This window comes from Protopterus annectens, chromosome 6.part0, assembly GCF_019279795.1.
Source record: "Protopterus annectens isolate FY-2018-M chromosome 6.part0, PAN1.0, whole genome shotgun sequence".
Taxonomy (NCBI): Eukaryota; Metazoa; Chordata; order Ceratodontiformes; family Protopteridae; genus Protopterus; species Protopterus annectens.
In genome coordinates this window covers 999,236,796-999,260,605 of record NC_056737.1, presented here as the reverse complement: position 1 = coordinate 999,260,605, position 23,810 = coordinate 999,236,796, and the positions used below count along the sequence as shown (strand labels likewise).

The window sequence follows — 23,810 nt, the reverse complement described above, 5'->3', positions numbered from 1 at the left end:
TTGAGTATTTTTGAGAGAGGGGAGAGGATGGTTATTGGTCGGTAATTGGTAGGTTCAATGGAGTTACCTCCCTTGTGAAGTGGAATTGCGTAGGATTTCCAGATCTCAGGGACTGAGGATTCTTTGACAGAATGGTTAATAAAAATTGAGATGGGATATGCTATAGAGTTGGCGGCAAGTTTAAGAAATTGTGGGGGTAGGTTGTAAAAATAGGGAGAGCATGGTTTTACTTTCAGCAAAAGGGATTTGATATAGGTAGTTGAAACAGGTTTCAGTGAGAAGGCAGACTTGGGTTGGGTGGGGGATTAGAGGTTGTTTTTGGTTGTTGTCTGGGGTGTTAGTTTTCTGATAGAGTCTATGAAGTAATTGTTTAAAAGAGTGGCGGTTTCAAGATGAGTATTGTTAGGGTAGTGGTAGAAGGTTCACCTGGATGGAGTATTCTGTTCATATTATGCCAGAATGTTTTCGGATTTGAAAAGTGAGTGGATTGGGCTTCTTGACAGAATTTTGTCCTGAATAATAAAATGAAACAGCAAGCAAAACTGGGCTACAGTGCTTAAAACCATAACACTTTCCAGAAAACTCTAAGCACTTGGAAAAAGCCCACAAAGACCTCTGGATGCAATAAAGAATATTTAATAGTCACTCCACTTGATAAAAATAAAACTCTTAAAAATACCCCTTTGGGTTACAGTGCGTATATACACATTAATGCTTTAACAAAGTAATGAATAGCATTTTCATGTCCCAACAGACTTCTTCAGATGGAAAATGCATACTGAGTAAAAATCTATGTATATATACGGATTACTTAATTGAAAAAACAATTTCATCGGCAGGGCATTAAATAACCATCATTTTGTATAAAGCAGTCATAAAAGAAGCTGAATGTTGTTTAAAAACACTAACATATACATAGTTGTGCAAATATTTATACAAATACACAAAGCAGCTTTCTACCATCAAAAAACCTTAAAAATGCCTATATATTTATACAAATATTCAATAAAATATGATTCAGATACATTTGTACTGAAAACTAACTGCAGTTTTATTTAAAATAATCTACTAGCACCATCCAGTGGCAAAAGACTAAAGCTTTTTTACACAGACAACACACTGGAAGCACAGAAAAAATGCAGCATTTTCATTACAAAATTCATAAAACTTTTCACCCATAAAATACATATCTAAATAAATATTATAAAATAATATAAAATACATGCAAATGTTGCACTATTTAACCGAATAATTAAATAAAGCCAACCATGGGTAAATTACAATATACCACAACCAAGTCGGTTATTGCTATTATACAATGACATTATTTAAGAAAAAAATACTTACTTTTCTTAAATAATGTATTTGTATAATGGTGCATTACTGTTCTTCTGCACCTGGTGGTATACTGCTTGCTTGTGTTGATGTACTGCGCATGCATATGGGACTTGCGTTCCTATGCATGCCCAATACATCAATGCTTTGAAATGGAAGCAACGGAGAAAAGATAGTCTCCATTGCTCCGTTTTTCTTTTTTTTTCTTTATTAAGAAAAAGGTTTTGGACACTTTATACCAATGGAAAAAAGTCCAGGTGACTGGACCTTTTTCTGTTGGTATATTGCGGGATTTACAACGGGCATGCTGGACAATCAGCATGCACGTTTTGGAATATTAATGGGGGGGTTCATTGTATAATAAACAACAATCCTAGGATATTAAACACCTAGGAAAGTACAGTCATGATAACCAATGGTAAAGATGTTAACTATGGTCAAAAAACTTCGGGAAACGGATTTTGTAGTTGGGGAAGATTAGGAAATGGAGTTAAAATACAGAGCTATTGGAGAAGTAACTGGTGCTTTGGATAATAAGAGAAGGGAGGAAAGGAAAGGGGAAAATGAAGAGCAAGGGAACGAACAGGAAGTAGGGAGAAGGTAGGAAGGAGTAACGGGTAGTGTCAGCCTGGCGGAAAACATGTACAGAGCCAGGAGGTAAGGAGAAATCTCTTTAGGATTGTTTGAATATGTGACTACATGGCATTGCTCTAATATCTGTAGGAATATTGTTCCAGACCTTGGCTACTGAGTAGGAATATAGGCAGTAACCGATAGATGTTTTCGGTTTATGGATTTCAAGGAGGTGTTTCTCAGATGAGTGAAGAGGGCGATTTTGGAGGTAATGGTTAAGAATGGTCCTGGTTGCTGGGAAGGATGAGGATTTGTATACCATTTTATGAGGAAGGAAGAGTTGGGTTAACTTGAGGTAGTGAGGTAACTCAAGCCAGTTTAAATATCTGAGAGCGGAGCAGTGGTGGGAGTTGTATGTCTGACTGGCTGCAAATCAAGCTACTTTGTTATAGCAAAGCTCAGTTTTGATCTTAGGGAGATCTGAATGTTGGTGAAAATGGGTGAAGCATATAGTAGTGAGGGAAGGAGATATGTATTGGTAGAGTAACTCATGAGGAGTTGGTAAGGAATCTTTTTGATCTATAGAGCATGCCCAGTTTTTGATATGTTGTTTTTATATTTATACACATTTGAAAATGAAGGTAAAATTTCAGTAGATCATCTATTATGACACCAAATAACGTTGTGTATAGTTCAATTTCAGTATCAGTATTGCTGAGAAAGGATATTTCAAAAGTGTCTTATATGTGTTTGGGATCTGGGGAGAAATAAGAGCAGTTTTGTTTTATTTGGATTTAGGAAAAGCTGATTGTCACTGAGCCAGTTTTCAATAGACTCGAAAGCCTGCTGAGTGATGAATTGTAACTGGGAAGGACTATTAGATGATCAAATGACAGTGAAGTCATCTGCATACTATATAAATGTAGGGAGGATGTATGTAGATCATTTATAAATATGTTAAAAAGGAGAAGACCAGGTACGGAGCCTTGTTGGACCCCTGGGAGAAAAGATGAGTAAGTAGAGAGCCATTTAACTGATTGTAGCCGGTTAGGTAGGTAGCTAGAGAACCAAGCGACTGTTGTACTGGAAAAGCCTAAAGCAGATATTTTTTAGCGTAGTTTGGTATGTCAGACTGCATTGAAAGCTTTAGAGAGATCTAAAAAGAGGGAAAAAACTAAATTGTTGTTATCTCTGGCTTTAATGACATGACCCTAAAAGGCAATAAGGGCAGTTATTGTGCTATGACCTGGGTGAAAGCCGTGTTGGGTAGAGGTTAATAGATTTTCTTGGAGTAAGTATGGTAAAAGTTGTTTATGAATACATTTTTATAAGATCTTGGAAAGTGGGGCAAAATTGCAATTGGTATGACGTTTGTTATTTCAGTGGCGTTTCCCACTTTATGAAGAGGAATGGTGTAAAATTTTTTCCAGAGAGATGGGACATATGACTCACAAGTGGATCAATTGATCAAGATAGAGACTGGATAGGCAATACAAGAGGTAGCAACTTTTAGATATTGATATGGCAGATTGTCTACAGAGGGTGAGCAATGCTTAAATTTGTGTAATAAATTTTTATATAGGAAGCAAAGACAGATTTTAAGTTTAAAATGGCATTGCTAGAGCATTAAAGTTTGTGAGGGGTGGCATGAGTTTTTAGAGTATTTTGGGTGAGGGTGGCTATTGAGTTTATAAAGTGGGACTTAAATTTAGAAGCAGTTTCTAAGGGCAAGATGTCTAGACAAGGGTTATGGGCATTAGCAGTTGCAGGGTATAATTTCGGGAGCACTACGGAATCCTGAAAGCCCAAAATCCTGAAGACCAAAATCCTGAGACCAAAATCTCGAAAGTACAAAATACTGAAAGCTCAGAAAATCCTGAAAACACACAGGATAGCAATACTTACTATATTCCAGCACAAGTACGTACAGAAACAAATAAAAGGCAGCCCATATTACTCTTCTCCAAGTATAAGCAGAGGGGGCAAGCCCCCCTGCACCACCCACACCCCCTGCCACTTAAATGCATCAACTCCAAGATTGCAGTTAGTGTAGTGAAGTGCAATCTTGGAGTTGATATATTTAAGTAGCAAGGGTGTGTGTGTGGGGGGGGGGGGGGCAGGGGGACTTGACCCCCTGTAACAAGTATTGTTTAAACTGTGAGCATTGCTGAATTGTTGAAATTTGAAGTATGTATTTGTTTAATAATTACTTTCTAGTTACTAATGAAGTCTTGTACATAAAGTCTAAAATATCTTATCTAATGCTTGTATCATGTTTTTGTATAAACTGTGGAGATTCCTGAACTGTTTAAAATTTGTGGTATTTAACTGTATAACAACTAGTACGTGTATGTTAGTAGTCTAGTAATCTCCTGGAGCTTATCTCCCCGGGACTCTACTGAAAATGGGCATAAATCCAGTTAGACTGTCCCAGTCAACAAATGTAAAGTAATAAATAATAAAATAAATATAGTTGAAGGGTAATATGTTTCTGTATGTACTTGTATTGGAATATAGTAAGTGTTGTTATCCTGTGTGCTTTCAGGATTTTGAGTTTTCAGTATTTTGAACTGTCAAGATTTTGGTCTCATGATTTTGGTCTTCAGGATTTTGGGCTTTCAGGATTCTGTAGCGCTCACATAATTTCTTGATAGTGGACCAAAATGTGGGGGGTTGTGTTTATGGTTAACCAGTGGGTTGAGGTAATAATATCTCTCAACAGCAGTAACTTGTTTTTTTTTTGTTTTTTTTTTGTCATGTTTCAAAGTTGTTTGTAGGTCTGTAGATGAGCTTGAGATTTGGATGTTTGCCGCCATTTTTCCCAAGCTTTGTCTCTCTTATACATTAATTGTCTACTAGAAGGGGATAGCCAGGGTGACTGGATGAATTTAACTCTCTTTTTTCTTATAGCATCAAGGCTATTGAGAATGTCATGAAATATTGTATTAAATTTTAGTACAGTATTATCTGGTGGTAGAGAATTGAGGATGGACCAATTAATGTTATTAAGGATGTTGTTAAAGATCTTGGAACTGAAATTTGAGAGGTTACAGCAGTCTTTATAAAGCTGCTCTTTGATATGGTGAGTTGCTAGTCTCTGAACATAGGTGGAATGATGATCACTGAGGGAGTCTGGGAGGGTTTTTGGAGAGTCATTAAAGTTTGGATTTGAGACTAGGATCCAGTCCAGAGTAGTCCCAGTGTTATTAGATTTGTTGGAGTGAGTATGGGAAGTTATGAGTTATTTGAAACCATATAGATTTATACTAAGTGAAAGGGTTGTCTGATGTGGAGGTTTGCCAGTTAATATTGACATCACCAAGAATTATTATTTCATGAGAAATGGAACTAGATACCCACTGTAGGATGTCTTCCAGAATAAGGATGTTATTTCCTTGGGGAATATATATGGCGATTGTACATAGTGTTTTATGCTCATTTAATTTACAGTGAGAGACAAGGATCTCAGCAGAGAGGAATTTAGGTAGAGAAATATGAGAGACAGCGATATGGTTAGAGAACAAGATTGCTACACCACCAACTTTTTTATTTAATCTGTCAGAGGAGATGATAGTATAGCCAGGGGGGGGGGGACTTCAGAGTCTTTTATATGTGGTTTGAGCCAAGTTTCTGTAAGAATAATCATGTCTGGGGAGTAATAAGTGATCCAGGAATGAAATTCAGAGACTTCACTTTGAATATTCATGGATACAATTTTCAAATTTTTAGTAGTTATTGTTCCAGTAGAAGAGGGAGCGGGTGGAGAAGAGCGGCACTCAGGACTTGGGTTTGGGTGGGCATCACTGCAGAATATGATCTTTTTACAGTATGCCTGCACTACTGAAGGTTCAGGTATGTTAGTTTTAAATTTAAGTTTTACCTTATATGGGTTGGTAGAAAGGTTTAGAATTTTTGTATGAAAATGAGTTAGGGAGGTAAGCCAAATAAGCTAGAGGTAATAGTACTAGTGATAGTGATATACCCTGACACTGATTGCCCAGCAGGGCAAGGCTCTTTATTCACCCCTCACCAACCAAGTGACTAAGCAGCTCACCCTACTATTCAGGCATAACCAAAGGGCAACTTCAGGTGCACTCAAAAGTCCAGCTGGTGAATCTGGGTATCCTGAGGCAATGTTACAACTGCCTCATGTACACAGACAATGCTCTCCTCGTACCACAAAACACTAACATATGCGACAGATGCAATTATACAGCCAAACTGGAAGCTAAGCTGTCTATACCCAAGACTGGAAAAGACAGTCAAGAGGAAAAGGTTAACACTTGCACCACAACTCCAGCTGCACACAGACCTAATAAAACAGCACTGGCAAAAAATACACATAAATACACAAAATCATACTCGGAGGCTCTAAATAAAAACCTGCAAAAGCATCAGAGACCTCCAAAGCAGACACCCAAACAACCTGCACTTCCCGTCACAAACCAGACAACACATAAAACACAAAATCAGTGTGCCGCACAATCACAGCCCTTGAAGCGAAATAACATACCTAACACACTAGTAATAGGTGACTCTATAGTCAGGCACACTGACGTCCCACTCACTAGACTGGACAAGCAGAAGGTTACTGTTAGCTGCATGTCAGGAGCCAGAATCCGCCACATAACACAAGCACTGCTGTATTCTGGGCTGTGGTGTAGTTCCTGTGTTGTCCATTACCTTACTTGGATAGAAGGAAGTTTCTTTGCTCACCAGTGGGAATGGGGAGCCTTGAGCAGCCTACCTGTCCCTGTAGGAAGTGACCTCAGCACAAGAGCTGTAGTAATTGGTTGTTTTGGACCATTTCTAGCTCTTTTGTAATTCCCTGTTTAAAATCCGTCTCTGGGCATTTTTTTCTGGCTATACTACTCAGACAAGCTCCTTGTGGTCCTGCAGAGTGGTCCTAGCTACAGAGAACTCAAAAAAGCGACTACTTTCTGGATTTAAGTATCTTTGCTGTTTTTTTACTTGGAATAGCTTCTCTAGCTTACCCTAAACAAGCTTTTTAGCTGTTTGCTGCATTATTTTAAAATATGCACTTAAAGTTACTTTTTAGTCGAATTTGATCGAAAGTTTGTTTGTTTGTTTGTTTAATTTAACTGTTGAGGCTGCCCACTAAAGTGTGCTAGCCTGTGTAACTGATTTATCACTGTTTCTGCATTTTCTGTGTGTTTCTATCAAAAAAACAAAAGAACAAAAAAATAATCCTTGTTTTCCCGTCTCTCCTCGACTAGTTTAGACCAGTTTACAGGCATTGCTGTATTCTGGGCTGTGGTGTAGTTCCTGTGTTGTCCATTACCTTACTTGGATAGAAGGAAGTTTCTTTGCTCACCAGTAGGAGTGGGGAGCCTTGAGCAGCCTACCTGTCCCTGTAGGAAGTGACCTCAGCACAAGAGCTGTAGTAATTGGTTGTTTTGGACCATTTCTAGCTCTTTTTGTAGTTCCCTGTTTAAAATCCGCGTTTGCGTGGCTTTGCGTGATTGTGCGCAGCGCCGGCTAAACAAGGTTAAACTTCTTCTGGCTCCGCCAAGTCTGCTCTTCAAATTTTCCCTTAAGGAAGCTCTACTCTTAGTATAATCAGACTACTCGCTATATTATAAGCCTAGCACTTGTTCTCAGAACTTCTCTACTAAGTAAGCACTCTCGTACTAAGTAAGCACTACATCCACCTACCACCCCTGTGAATATCCACTTCCCTTAAAGGCACAGCACTCCCTTATACTGTTCTAGCATGTCGAGTGGTAGATTACTGGCATCCTCTCCAGTTCAACTGGTCAATCTGGGTATCTTGAGACAATGCTACAATTGTCTCATGTACACAGACAACCCTGTCCTCCTCCCAACAAACACAAATACATGTGAGAGATGCAACTATATAGCCAAACTGGAGGCTGAACTCTCTCAACTCAGGGCTGGCATGACCAGACAGGAGGAGATGGTAACCACACACACAACAAACCCAGTCCCACATAGACTGACCACAACTGCAAACCAAACACATAAAAACACAAAGACATACTCGGAGGCTCTAATAAAAAACTTACCAAAACAACAGAGGCTCCCAAAGCAGACATCCAAAATTCCACCACCTCAAAACAAAACACATGCAACACATACTTCAATAAATCAGTGTGTCAACCAATCACAGCCCTTAAGGCCAAACACCATGCCTGATGCACTAGTAATAGGTGACTCTATAGTCAGACACACTGATGTCCTGCTTACCAGGCTGAACAAGGAGAGGGTGACTGTGAGCTGCCTATCGGGAGCTAGGATCCGCCACATAACATGGATGACATGTTGGACAAGCCATGCTGCTTCGCAAGGGACGGCTTGCACCTGTCACCACTGGGCTTCCGGATATTGGCTAAGGCTCTTGCCACCCCCATAGTGCCTTTTTTAGGCAAGGCTCAAAAGACAAACCCACCTCCTTAGAAAACAAAAATGGAAAAAAACTAAGGGTAATGCTGCTCAACGCCAGAAGTCTAAATCTCAAGATGTAGGCACTCGATGCACTCCTCAGTATGGAGAACATTGACGTCTGTGCAGTAACTGAAACCTGGTTCAAGGCTCCTGAGAGCACCCCAGCACTACCAGGCTATACCTCGTATCATGCTTTTCGGCCCCAAAACCCGGGCCGAACCACAAAGGGAGGAGTGTCCATATTCATCAAGGACACCCACACCTCCAGGTTAGTAGCAACACATGAAGCATCAGAGACCATACAGGTGCAACTAACCATAGGCAAAACTGCTATACAACTGGTAGCATGTTACAGACCACCCTCCCAATCTCAGGAACCCCACTCAGCCTTCCTGAAGACATTGGAAGATATGAATGTATCACAAGATACCATCATACTGGGAGACTTCAACTACCCAAACATAGATTGGGTACATTATTCTAGCCCTAACACCCTAGCCCAAAGGTTCCAGGAATTCATAAATTCAAATGCACTGGAACAACTAGTCACCTCTCCCACTAGGAGAGATAATATACTAGACCTGATCATCACAAACATGGGGACAAAATGCTCCACACCGGAGGTATACCCCTCATTAGTGAGAACTGACCACAAACTAATCACCCTGGATATACATATCCCACCTCCACCCCCAGCACAAAAGACCACAGTGAAAAACTTCTCAAAAGCAGACTTCACTCTTCTTAAGATTGAGATGGTATCCTTTAAGCCCACTGGGCCAGTGGATACCACATCCCACAATGCCGAATCCTTCACAAATGCTTTCTATGGACATCTCCAAGAATGCATGGATCATGCAATCCCAAATAAATCCAAGTCCCTCTCCACCAAAGGCAAGCGTCCTGTCTGGTGGACCTCAGCCATTAACAAATTGTATAACAAAAGAAGGAAGCTACTGCACGACAGAGCAAAATCCCATAAAGGGAAGACATCTCTGATCAACATTAGCAGAAACCTACGTTCTCTCATAAAAACATCCAAGGCAAACTTTGAGAGAAAAATCGCTAAGGACACTAAAGATAACCACAAAGCCTTCTTCAGCTATGTTAGAAACCTGGTGAAACCCTCAGATATGCTCAGAGTTAGTTCACAACAACAAAAAATACACTGAACCCACAGATATTCCAACATTCTGGCTGACAGGTTCAGTGCAAATTTCTCCCCTCCCTCACCCCCAAAAGAAGAAATACTTATCCCAGCTGAATGTAATCTCCCTGTCATCTCAGATGTCCAAGTGAGAACCGCCCTCAACAAAGCTAAAAACACAGCATCAATGGGACCTGACGGTATCCCGGGTTGCGTGCTACGTGAACTCCAAGAGGAGCTAAACCCGCACATAAAAATGCTATTTAAACTTAGCCTTACTACAGGATATGTACCTGAACACTGGCGTACAGCAACAGTGGTCCCACTCCACAAAGGGCGTACCTCTACAGACCCTGGGAACTACCGCCCCATAAGCTTAACCAGCCTGGTCTGCAAAGCTATGGAAAGAATCATTATGGAACTCATAAACAGAGACATAGGGGACCTACAGACACTTGACCCCACCCAGTTCGGCTTTGTAAAGGGCAGATCCTGCCTTTTGAACCTGGTTGACTTTTTCGAAACAGTCACTAGAGCCATTGATGAGGGCAAAGCAGTCCATACAGCCTACCTGGACTTGGCTAAGGCCTTCGACACAATACCCCACTCAGGCATCATAGATAAGCTCAACAGCTTAAACATAAACCGTTATGTCACTAGATGGGTTGCAAACTGGCTAAAGGACAGAACACATAAAGTTAAAATCGCTGGAGCAATGTCAGACTCAAAGCCAGTCACAAGTGGTGTCCCACAGGGATCTGTCCTGGGACCCCTCTTGTTCGGCATTTATTTCTCAGATGAGCAAACATGGGAGGGTTGTGGCTGACAAAGTTCGCAGATGACTGCAAACTAGGCGCCATAGTCGATACACCAGCGGACACATACATCCTACAAAAAGGCCTCACAGAAACGGACAACCGGTGCCGGAGTCACGGCTTTAAACTAAATGCCAAAAAATGTATAGTCATCCCCTTTGGGAAAAACAAAGTACCCACAAATTATCACATAGACAGCAACCCACTGAGTATGGAAAAAGTAATCAGAGACCTAGGGACCCAAGTCAACAGTGACCTCTCATTTGACACCCACGGTGCCAAAGTGGTTAGAAAAACATTCTACCTTGCACACCTCATCATGAAGGGATTCACATCCAGATCCAAGGATGTCATTGTATCCCTATACTCCTCCCTCATGAGACCCATGATTGAGTACAATGCTCCATTTGGTATGTACCTCACCCGGCATTTGCAACAGCTGGAGAGACCACAAAAGTACCTCACCAAAAGGATCAAGGGTCTCCAACATATGTCTTATTCTGCCAGACTAAAGAAACTCCAGCTCTATTCAGTAGCATACCACCTGCTCAGAGGTGATCTCTGCCTGACGTACAAGGCCATGTCCAATCAGGATCTGATGGACATGCTCCACCTCAAAAAATCCAAATCCATCAGGACCACGAGAGCTAAAGACTTAAACCTCGGCACAAGTATGAATAGGACATGCTGGAGGGATAGATTCATAACCCAGAGGCTTCCCATGCTTTGGAACAAGATCCCAGTTCATGTTAGGCAGAGCCCCTCACTGACTCTCTTCAAGAGAAATCTTGATGAGTGGATGGGAGATCGTAAGTTTACCCCAGGGGTCACATCTGTGTCACTGCTAGACAGGGGCACAGCAAACTAATTCTATTATATAAGGGGACCTTCATTGTGTCACTACTAGACAGAGGCACAGTATTCTAAATCTATTCTGTGCATTTTTGTACCATTTCATGGGGTGGCGAAAGCCACATTACTATGGCTAGGCTTACAAATGCCCCAGGGTAGACAGCCTAGTGCTAAACTATGAAACTATGAAATATGACTCTGTCATTGTTCATGTTGGTGTGAATGACCTGAGACGTACCTCCCTGGACTACATGAAAAGAGACATGGAAGAGCTCTCTGATCATGTAGCCCAGGCTGGCATGACCCTGACCCTGAGTAGCATCCTTCCCTCACTAAGAATTATACCTCAGTATAAAGAAAAAATTATCAATTTCAACAATTGGCTAAGCTTCTGGTGTCATTCAAAGGGGATCCAGTGTCTGTCAGCCTGGGATGACATGCTCGACAAGCTGCTTTGCTTCGCAAGAGATGGCTTGCACCTGTCACCCCTAGGCTTTCGAACACTGGCCAAGGCACTTGCTGCCCCCATAGTGCCTTTTTTAGGCAAGGCTCAAACGTCAAACCCATCTCCGTAAACAGCACAATTAACAAAAAACTGAGGGTTATGCTACTCAATGCCAGGAGTTTAAATCTCAAAATGCACGTGCTCAAAGCACTCCTCAGTATGGAGAATATTGACATATGTGCAGTAACTGAAATCTGGTTCAAGGCTCCAGAGAGCACCCCAGCACTACCGGGTTACAACTCATACCACACGTTTCGGCCACAGAACATGGACCGAAACACAAAAGGAGGGGGTGTATCCATATTCATCAAGGATACCTACACCTCCAGGTTAGTGGCACAGCATGATACCTCTGAGATCATCCATGTGCAACTAACATCGGGCAAATCTGCAATGCAAATTGTGGCCTGCTACAGATCACCGTCCATGACCCAGGACCACCACTCCACCTTTCTGGAGACACTGGAAAACATGAAGGTCCTACCAAACACCCTGATATTGGGTGATTTCAGTTACCCTACCATTCACTGAGAAAACTACTCGGGTACAAATTCCCAGGCCCAGTGCTTCCTGGAATTCATCAACTCAAATGCCCTGGATCAGCTGGTAAACTCCCCTTGCAGAGGTGAAAATATGTTGGACCTGGTCATCACCAACATGGGCGACAGGTGTTCCACACCGGATGTCAACCCGTCACTGGTTAGATAAGACCATAAACTAATAACTCTGGATGTCCACACCCCACCACCATCCCCAACTAAGGAAACCACAGTAAAAAACTTTTCTAAAGCAAACTTCGCCTTACTTAAGACAGAGGTGGTAAGTTTCACAACCCCCACGCTAAAGGATAACGCTGCCCAAGATGCAGAAACCTTTACAAATGCACTCTATGAGCATCTACAAGGATGCATGGATTGTGCCATCCCTAGCAAAACCAAGACTCACTCCTCTAAGAGAAGGAAACCAGTTTGGTGGACCCCTGCAATAAACAAGCTATACTATAGAAGGAGGAAACTAGTTCAGAAAAAAAGCAAATCCCAAGAAGGAAAGACATCCCTGATCAGTATCAGTAAGAAACTGAGGTCCCTCATGAAATCATCCAAGGCTAACTTCGAAAGAAAAATAGCCAAGGATTCAAAAGATAACCACAAAGCCTTCTTTAGCTATGTTAAGAATCTAAGTGGCAACTCACAGTTATGCACTGAACTAGTACAAAATAGCACAAAATATACAGAACCTACTGATATTGCCAACATCCTGGCAGATAGATTCAGTGCAAACTTCACCCCCCTCCAGAAGGGCCCACAACAATACCAGAAAAGTGTAGTGTCCCAAAAATCACAGACACACAGGTGAAAACAACCCTTTCAAAAGCCAAAAACACAGCGTCAATGGGACCAGATGGTGTCCCAGGCTGCGTCTTGCACAAACTACAGAATGAACTAACCCCACACCTAAACACGTTGTTCAGCCTCAGCCTCTCCACAGGCTACGTGCCCATAGAATGGCACACAGCAATAGTTATTCCTCTCCACAAAGGAGGGGCCACAACTGACCCTGGTAACTATTGCCCCATAAGCCTGACTAGCCTGGTCTGCAAGGCTATGGAGCGTATCATCATGGAACTCATTAACAAAGACATTGGGAACATCCAAACACTTGACCCGACCCAGTTCGGCTTTGTTAAGGGCAGATCATGCCTACTAAACCTGGTTGACTTCTTCAAGACAGTCACCAAGGCCATAGACGAGGGAAAGGTGGTTCACACAGCCTACCTTGACCTTGCCAAGGCTTTCGACACCATTCCCCACTCGGGTTTTCCAGAAAAACTCACCAGCCTGAACATAAACTCCTATATCACGAGATGGGTTGCCAACTGGAACTCATACGGTAAGAATAGCGGGCTCCAGATCTGACTCTAAACCAGTCACGAGTGGTGTCCCGCAAGGCTCGGTCCTGGGACCCCTACTGTTCGGCATATACTTCTCAGAAGTACAGGCAAACACAGGAGGACTATGGCTAACCAAGTTCGCTGATGACTACAAACTGGGAGCCATAATTGACTCTCCGGCTAACATGGACATCCTCCAAAAGGGCCTTACTGAGACAGACACCTGGTGTCAAAGTCATGGCTTCAAGCTAAATGCCAAAAAATGCATAGTCATCCCGTTTGGGAAAAACAAAACACCCACGAATTACCACATAGGTGGCAGCCCCCTTAATACAGAAGAGGTAATAAGAGATCTAGGGACCCAAGTAGATAGTAATCTCTCTTTGACAATCATATTGCCAAAGTAGTTAGGAGATCCTTCTATGTGGCCCATCTAATTACTAAAGGGTTCGCATCTAGAAATAAAGAGGTTATAGTGCCCCTCTGCTCGTCACTCATTAGCCCCATCATAGAGTACAACGCCCCATTTGGGATGTACCTCACAAGACACTTCCAACAGCTGGAAAGACCACAAAAGTACCTCACCAAGAGGATTACTGGTCTCAAACATATGTCCTATGCAGCCCGGCTGTACTCAGTAGCATATCGCTTACTCAGAGGTGATCTCTGCCTGACTTACAAAGCCGTGTCCAATTCAGAATTGATGGACATGCTCCACCTAAAGAAATCCAAGTCACTGTGAGCCACATGCTCTAGTGAGCTAAACCTCGCCACAACAATAAATAGAACATGCTCCAGGGATAGATTCCTGTCACAGAGACTTCCCGTGCTTTGGAACAAAATTCCAAATTACATCAGGCAGAGCCCCTCACTAACACTCTTCAAGAGAAACCTTGACGAGTGGATGGGTAACAGAAAATACACCCGTGGGATCACTTCATTGGCTCTGCTTGACAGAGGATCAGTTAATTAATTAATGGGGTGGCGAAAGCCAACACACTCTGGCTAGGCTTATAAATGCCGTCAGGCAGATAGCCTAGTACCTACCTATGAACCTATGAACAGCTGGCAAGTGATGTAGGCAGTGTGAGTAAGGGTTGGAGATTGAAAAATAGGTGCAATGGGTATCATGTAGCATGTAAGATATGATAGTAGTAGCAGTAGATGTCTGGATAGAAAGATGAGGAGCATGCCTGGTGCGTATTAGAAACCAGAGTCTTGAAGTCAATCATGGAGAATAGATGGTATATGTATATATAATTAAGTTACAGAAGGAAATAAAAAGAGTGCAAATAAATAAAAAGAGTGCAAAGAATTAGGCAGGAATTTGAATAGGAATGTAGAATAAGGGATGCTAAGAATGCAGAGAGAAGGCTTAAAGGAGAAGAAAGAGGACAGCTGTGGAGATATATATAAAGGAGAATGAAATGCTAACGAGAAGAAGTGTAATAGGAGGCAACAGTGGATGTAAACAATGAGATGGGGGCTGAGGGGTGCTATAGAAGAGAGGTATAACTAGATGGGCAGAGCCTCCGGGGTGGCACGGTGGACATATAGATAGAATGATTTGAGCAGTGGGTGTTAGTGACAGATGCGGGGTAGCAGAATCATAGGTTGCTTGGATAGGAAGATGAGGAGTTATGTACAGGAAGAAGATGGTTTCTGCAGGTATAAAACTAGGGATAGTGGGGATGGATGGGATTTTGGAGGTAGGGTAGGGGAGCAGAGTGAGTCCAAGCAAAGCAAGGGTGAATGGAGTGGGCTGCATCAGGTGAAATGGAAAGAAGTATATAAGGGGAGAAAAAACTATCTGTAGACTTAGAGGTGAGTAAGGTAATAAGTCTTATGTGGTAAAAAGAGTAAAAATGTAATGTCACTAGAAAAGCTGTTAGGAGAAAGAGCAAGATAGCAAATAGTAGCAGAAGGTGCAGTACTGCATTACAGAGTCATACTAATTATATGGGGGGGTAGCAGAAAGAGTTTTAAAGCAGGGGGTTAATCAGGTACAGGTGTAGTTAGTAGATAAGCCTGCCTAAATAGATACTAAGGACTGCATTTTATTATTTTTGTTATGTTTCAGTAAGGGAAAGGTCACGATTTACACGTTACAGACAGTGAATGCATTGTAATTATAGGGGAAGACAGATTTATACTGCAGCAAAGAACAAGTAAAGTAAGGTAGGTAAAGTGGGGTGGTGGTGTTGCAGGGGGTATATAGCATAGAGTAGACAAGAAAGATGGAAGTGCAATAGAAGGCCACATCTTTTAGTCTAAAGAAAATTACCAGGGAACTTGGTAGTTCTAGTGAAAGTGTATGGTCTCTACAAAATTCCCTGCCCTATTTATTACAGAGAAATAGGATAGCTATGTTAGACATGCCAGTAAATAACATACATTAATATGCCTCCCTCTCATGGTCCTTATTAGGGTCCTTATAGAGTACTTGGGAACTCAAGTTGACAGTTAAATAAACTTTGATCACTGTGTGTCCATGGTGGTGAAAAAATCCTTCTATGTGGCACAACTTACAAGTAAGGACATGGCATCCAGATTTGAGGAGATCACAGTCCTACTATACTCATCCCTCATTAGACCAATAATCATGACAGTGCACCCTTCACCATGTACCTGACCAGGCATTTGCAACAGCTGGAGCGGCCACAGAGGTTCTCACTAAAAGTATACAGGGTGTAAACAACATGTCCTATGCAGACCACCTCAAAACCCTGTCTCTGTCCTCAGTCTCCTACAAACTACTGAGGGGCTATCTATGCCTAACCAACAAGGCATTCTCCAATCTAGCCCTGATGGATCTGCTACACACTCACAAAACAAACAGCACCAGAATTACTCAATATAAGGATTTAAACCTCATCTCTAACATAAGTAAAACATGTTTGAGGGACAGGTATGTGTCTCAGAGATTACCCCTTCTCTGGAACAGACTTCCCATTCATGTGAAAGCAGAGCTCTTCTCTATGCCTATTCAAATACAGTTTGGACCAATGTATGGGAAATTACAACTTCATCCCAGCTTGTCGCCTGTGTCCTTTGTGGACAGTGTCAGCCTGTAGATGTCCTAAGGCACAGGCATATACCAAAACTGTTCTAGTCCTTGTACAGTGATAATTGGGAAGTTGGGGCATGAATGGCTAGGTTTAAAAAGGCTCTAGGGCTGTTAGCCTATGAAATCCACAGCTGACAAAATTATATCTCTGTTTCAATCAACATTTTCTCATTGCAGGCAAACATTAATTAAATCATTAAGCCTAGAAATTATTTTAAAGCATAAGAAGACACAGAATGATCATGTTTTGATTGCAGTAGATAAATCTTAAGCCTTTGATATGATTTTATTAACTTTTAAATGAAGATCTTAACAAATTTTCTATATTTTATAGATGTTGCTAAAGGACTGTATAATCATGTATAATTATTTACTACAGATGCTGTAGTAGTTAATGACAGTGTGTCTGAACCAAAAAAAAAATTAAATTATGTCAGACATTTGTTAGATTATTTTTGTCTATTTAGTTTGCATCTGAAACCATTGTGTAAATGACTTTCAAATAATCTCCACTGTTCAGGGCATTTGCCCTGATATTCATCATGTGCTGTTTACCACCCTTGTAGATTTTATTCTAGTATACTTATCTAACCCCCTCCATTTTACTTCAGACTCTTCTAGAAAATTCACACCTTCAGTTTAAATCCAGATAAGCTCATCGTTTCTAAATCTAAATCATTTTTTTTACTCAGAATTCCTGGGGAATGAATTATGTGAAAGCATATAGAAAAATATCTGGGAACAAAATATCCTTAGAAATTGTCCAGATTCATAGATTCAAACGTGTTCTCCCTGCTAGCTGGCATTGGATAGCTGGGATAAATTAGTCTGATAGGTGATTACTAGGCTAGTGACCATCAGGGGGCCTTTGTAAGCCTAGCCACACTTCCCAAACAACCAGAGCTCAGAATCAAACTCTGCACCTTGTGTCTGTTGGGTAAAGTCCTTCTCCATTGTGCCAACCCCTCCCCTTAAATAATAGAACTGTCTGTGCTGCCTTAGTGTGCAATACTGTAATGCAGCAAAATTCCCTCTTCTCAGCAGTAAAAATGTACAATTCAGAAGTGCATCGATATTTTGTGCATGTTACCATGAAAGTCGCTGGCATCTCAGAAGTATGAGTTACATTATCTACGTGGCCTACAAAGCTTATATAAATGTCAGTGCTTTAGAGAAACAGATTCAAACTCATCTTTACCACACCATTTTTAAACAATGCATTATTACCGAAGCAGTAAACTTTATGAAAGAAAAAGGCAATATTCTGCTTCAGTATGCACAAATGATTTTTTGTTAATGTACTGCTGCTTTCATTATGCATTAACTGGCAGGGGATACAAAATTATTTTTATTTAACAATTTCTGCTTTTCCTTCTAGGGTAATCTCATAACTCAGAATGACACCTCTGGGGCTCTCTGCATATCTCAGGAATGGCCTGGTATGGCCCGGACCATTTACAAAGACCATAATAGATACTTGGAGACCTATTTAAAACCCTATCCAGGTAAGATTATAAACTACAGAAAACCCCATATTGCAGCTATGTTGGACATCTCCATATTAGCATTTTCGAGCTGTAAGAGACAGCAGTTTGTTTTAATTGATTTAGTACATCTTTGTTTGCATAGACCTTTGTACACACTTCATAGCAATGTCAAGCTTCTACAAAAGTGTAAATTCATATTGGGAATTAATGGAATAACAGCTGGTGGTGAGATTAATTCATTCAAAAATGGTTAATACTAGTGCCATTTGCTAGCTTCTCCCCAATTACCAATAAAAACAAATAAGGTCCAAGTGCATTCTAGTTCCCCTAATGGTTGGCAGTCCAAACCAGCTGCAAAGTGTGTGCCTCTGATGGAGTCAGTCAACAAGGGTCCTCTTGGACCACAACTTGAAAGTCTCATTTGTACCTGAATGTACCTTGATAACAAATAATTAAAAATAAACAAATACTATCAATCAATACAGTACTTTTTCACCTGAAGCAACATGAAAGAAAAACAAAGCTAGCATTCCTGTGATTGTCCATTCTTTCACTCACCCATTTTGTGGTTCTACTTAATCCTATCAGGGTTGTGTTGGACATGAAGCATATCTATAGCCCTCAAATATTCTCTAGAATTATTAATTAAGTTATTTTATAAGTTCTCATTTGGATCTTTTTTCTTTTACTTTGTTGTGTTATTTTAAAAAAGGTATCTTTGACTCGCCTGTACCAGTGCTTAAAAAATGCCTGGTACATATTTAACATTTTAACCCAGGATGAAAGCTGTATAGAGGGTAAGGGTTGTTTGTGTTCTAAAGACTGACTAGTTAAAATACATTTATGTGGCGTTAAAAAGAAATTGTGTTTGCATAGTAATACTGCCTGACTGTAATGAATATGTAATACATTTGTAGTATTTATGTCTGAAGTGCATTATATCAAATCAGCTTAGATAGTAAATTCTGCAAAAATATAGTAAGTCAAGAGTGGAGGACATATATCATTTTTAAATATTTAATGCATTTTATTTTACTGTATATGGCTTAGCTTTACAGTAAGCTGTAAAATTTGTAACTGTACTGATGGTAAAATGTTCCATAACCCAGAACATTTATACAGGAAAGCATTCAAACCACTACAGAAAGAGGGTGTCCTCCGAATAGCCATAGTCATGTGATATATCAACAAGTAGGGAGAGATACAGTTTTATCCCCTTTCTAAGCTAGCCACGAATTCATAGGACATAACAGTGCAGTCTCAGATGACTATAAAGGCAGTCTACAGAACTTTACATCAGGATACTGTGACGTATTAGCTTAGCAGGGCAAAGGTAGGCCCTTATAAATGGATGTTAAGCTGGAGTGTCTTCCTTTAGCTAGTAGACAGGTAGTGTGTGTCACAGATAGACTTCTTTGCATCCCCAAACAAGGTCATTATAAACATTCTGCCCAAGAGCATACTGAAAGCCGACTTGGACAGTAGATATCTTCTCCATGAAATGGATGGCTCTGTTCCTAAATGTGTTCTCTCTGATCCTTTCACTGACCATGGTGATCTAGAAGGTAAGAGAGGAGAGGCCAAAGATTCTATTGATAGTCTTTTTACTTCTTCTTCCCTGATGTAGAGGACAGCAAACAGAAATGGACAGAAGCAACAGCTGTGAGATCCTGCCCAGACAGTGTGAAAATAAAGCCTTAATTCTGGAAGAACTTTTTGTTTAAAAAACAAGCATAAAAACTTTCTTTTAATGAAGGATTTTATTGAATATGATTATGCTTTCATTCAGAAAAAGACTTCATGAAGTCAAACAAACAGCAAGATCCAAGAACTAAATGGATGAGGAAATTTCCCCCAGTCCTAAGGCTTTGCAGTCTCGCAATCATATCAGACAAGTTATAATTTGACATCTTAGGGTGGGGGAGCAGGTGGCTCCTTAGAAAATCACATTTTTAACATACATTTCTATATTCAGTGTTGTGCATTGTTGAATTTTTATTTTTTTTCTTTATGTTCTGATGTGATGCAATTCTGTTCATGTAGTTACTATAGATACCCTGTAGAAAACCTATGCAGACGCTGGAGGACATGCAGACTTTACAAAGACAGTAACAGGATGTCAGCACTGAACATCAGATCCTGGAGGTGGGGTCCAGAGAGACTTCCAGAGCCCCTGTTCTGTGTTTTGGTATAATCTGTAGATTAGATTGATTCTGTTCTCATGGTCATCCAGCATGTCAGCAGCAAACACAGTGATGACCTCTGGGCACACATCAACCCCTGCAAAGGCAAACATGACCTCTGGGCACAAGTCAACCCATGAAAAGGCAAACACAGTGATGACCTCTGGCCCAAGTCAACCCCTGCAAAGATAAACACAGTGATGACGTCTGGGCACAAGTCAATCCCTGCAAAGGCAAACACAGAGATGACGTCTGGGCACAAGTCAATCCCTGCAAAGGCAAACACAGTGATGACCTCTGGGCACAAGTTAACCCCTGCAATACACCACTCATCACTCTTCTGTCCCCACTATGGTCACTTTAACTTTTACCGGTTGTGTTGTACTTTCAAGCCACTTTTCTACCCATTTCTACATTTTATTTCACACTCATAACCACTGCAGCATAGTTAGTAGCCTTAAATAACACAGTGAGTCAGATTTTTTTACTGGACTTGAAGTAGACCAACTCAAACAATAAACCTTTGTCTAGCTCCACTCCTTAATCATAAAACTCAGTTAGACTGTACTGGCAGGACATTCGGGCGTGGCTCCATGTTGACGTGTTCTGAAGATGGCTGTACTTTACCACACCTTTATCTGAGAATGTTTTCCATCACCTTCTCTGTGTCTATCACTGCAGTTAGACTGGCTGGTCTGTAGTTTGCTGCCTCTATTTTGTGTGTGTATGTGTTTTTTTTGATTGAGGAATTCTGGGTAGACAGAACGTCCACCTAGTAACCAAGAGAGCAAGTAAGGAAATAAAGAGTTATCTATAACATTGCATTGAAATAAAAGTACAGCAGATGTATTTACAGTGATATCTGTTAGAAAGAGGCAACAAAATAATCTGCTTACATCACATCCTAGGAATAATTTACATAATATATGAGTAAATAGTGGAAAACCATCTAGTGAATTCTGATGTAAACAATTAAATGTTTTTTGTATGGCATGATTAAGGATTGATGCACAGAAAGGCAGTAAAAAGGGTTAGAGAGAGAGGGATAAATAGGGAAGTGGTAACTATGTAGATATGAACCTGAAAGTAGTGTGCACAGAAGCGGAGTACAAGTGAGTAAGAAGCAAAGTAGTACAGGGTGGGGGTTCATGTGACTCTGCAGTTAGAACACCTGTTAGGTAGTCATGGCACTTTTAACACACCTTCCTACGTGCTTGCTAACTGTGTGTTTGTCATAATCATAGAAGAAAATTGTGCCATAGCTTACACACAGGCAGCACGTACGTAGCAGGTACAGGATATTGTCATGTAGGCAGGGTTCAAGTGTAATGAATGAAGATTACAGCTGCAAAAATGTTGTAGGATGAAATGTGTGCAATACAGTTAAAGTGAAAGAGACAGTGTACAACTCTTAGGTATATCATAGGCTACCGCTTCTGTTTAATCCATGACTCTTCCCCCATTGAGATACATTGATGGTTCCTTGAAGGGTAACTTCATGCAGATTGTATCATCTTTCTGAAAAATTATTTTGGATAACTGGAAAGAGTAGAGATTGGTAAGAATGTTACATGGCTTGTGAGAATGTACGCTGTGGCAGAAATAAAATGGGCACAATCAGGCATGACGCTCTGTTTTCCTAGTGAGGGGGGCTATTGAACAGTAAGTAGCAAGAGACATACTGCATAGTACCCAACTTCAGGCATATGTGGGGAAAAGTCCCTTGCTAAACACTTGAAAAGTCTAACAGCACCTTGCAGTTTATTTTTCAAAATGTCATAACTAGCATTATCCTACACTATTAATCACAAAAGGGTTAACATAAGGGTCAGGTTGAACTTCCCTGTGCAGAGCACCAAAAAGCAATTTGACAAAATAGCTGTTTCAGGGGAGGATTTGTTATGATGCAAAACTTTGAATATATGATTATATAGTAATTTGTTGCTACTGGTTCTGTAAAGCCTAAACTTGTATTTGATAATATTAACATGAAGACCAGATTCTTCAAGCTAGTGTTGAATTATCCCAAAACAGTAGTGTCAGCAACATTGGGACCATGCAGAATACAATGGTGTGACCTGCATGCTGGACTGCATATTGGCCTAGCAAACAGTGAACCAGATTCAGAAAGACCCATCGCCAGTGGCAAGTCCTAACACTGGCTGCTTTTGGTGGTGGTCCTTTCTGATTCAGAGACAGGTCCGTTGCAGTAATGCTACATGGTCTGTAGGATCACACAGATGGGCCTTGTCTTTGGCCAAGCTATATGTTAATGAGAAGTTCTAAGAGAGCAGCCAACGCTAATCAGTCATGTGCTATCCCCAGAAATGCCTTACATAGCCAGTTGATTCGGACAATCAGTGGCATAAGTTAACTTGGCCAGCTGAGTTAATTAATTCAACCAAAAGTTTGCTTACACCTATTACTTTCATTGTGCAAGATCATGTTAGAGGTAAATGCTGTGGAGTTTATCAGACAGGTAGTGATGAGTGGGTGTGTGTATATGTCTGTGGCTGCATGTGTGAGTGTATGCAGGGGGTTCTGAATGGAGAGATGATAAAAATCAGCATTAAAAGGAGAGAAAAGGAGCGTAGTAGTGCTGGAACTGAATTCATCCTCAAGTCTTGGTGAGTACCTTCACAAGATGGACCCTGTTTTTCAAAAAAATCTCATCAAGATGACACTGATATATTAACTGTATTCATATGGCACATATCATGGACAGAAGTAGGTTAAAAAATAAAAAAGACAGATGGGTGCACAAGTCCCAGGATAAAAAAGTGTCCAATCCTGGTAGGTATACTGGTACCAGAACTGGAAAAATGACAGTGTAGAATCCTCAAGACATGGAAATATTCCTATAGGGGTACTGGGCTGGGCTGAGGGGGAGGATAGCCCCACTGCTGTAAAAGGAAGTAGTTGTCCACAAAAACTGACAGGCCAAAAAAGAGCCATAAAAATGATAGAGTGGACTGTTGAGGATAAGAAAGAAATGATGTATTGTTACTATTGTGTAAGAAGCCCAGAATTTCCTCATAGAAGGGATTCAGAACGATTGAGAGAAACGAGAGGAAATAAAAATAATCGCACAAGAAAGACTATCAAAAGCTTCAAATGCAAATGTGTGTCCATTAATACAACATATCCATGAAAAGCATTAGATAGACCAAGAAACCTAGGGCAATTTGGAAAAATAAGCAACTTAAGAAGTGAGAAATTATAAAGAATGAAATTTAGTAGAGATTTTTGAAAGGTAAAAAAAAAGAAATATAGACATGAAAAAGAGATAGATCTGATATGGTGCAATATTTATGCAAAAGAGAAAGCCAAGTAATCAATACAAAAAAGCAGCTTCAAATATATTTGAAGAGAAATATAGACAAAGGCACCCAGACATTGAAAGTTTGACAATACAAAAATAAGATTACAAAGGAAGAATGTAGCACAGAAGATAAGAAAAGTAGAAGTTAAACAAATAGAATTTGAAGTTATAGATACCTGTGAAGTAAAGGATTTAATGTAGAAAGTC

The 23,810-nt window shown here is 40.6% G+C and overlaps 1 protein-coding gene across 2 annotated transcripts in view; it reads left to right on the top strand.

Moving 5' to 3' along the window:
• The window catches only part of LOC122804648 (acetyl-coenzyme A synthetase 2-like, mitochondrial), an 874,305-nt gene that overhangs the window by 683,409 nt on the left and 167,086 nt on the right, over window positions 1-23,810 (top strand). For both annotated transcript variants that reach the window (XM_044074629.1, XM_044074630.1), the window contains exon 10: window positions 17,990-18,116. In XM_044074629.1, coding sequence (XP_043930564.1) covers window positions 17,990-18,116 — 127 coding nt within the window. The remainder of the gene's footprint in view (window positions 1-17,989; window positions 18,117-23,810) is intronic.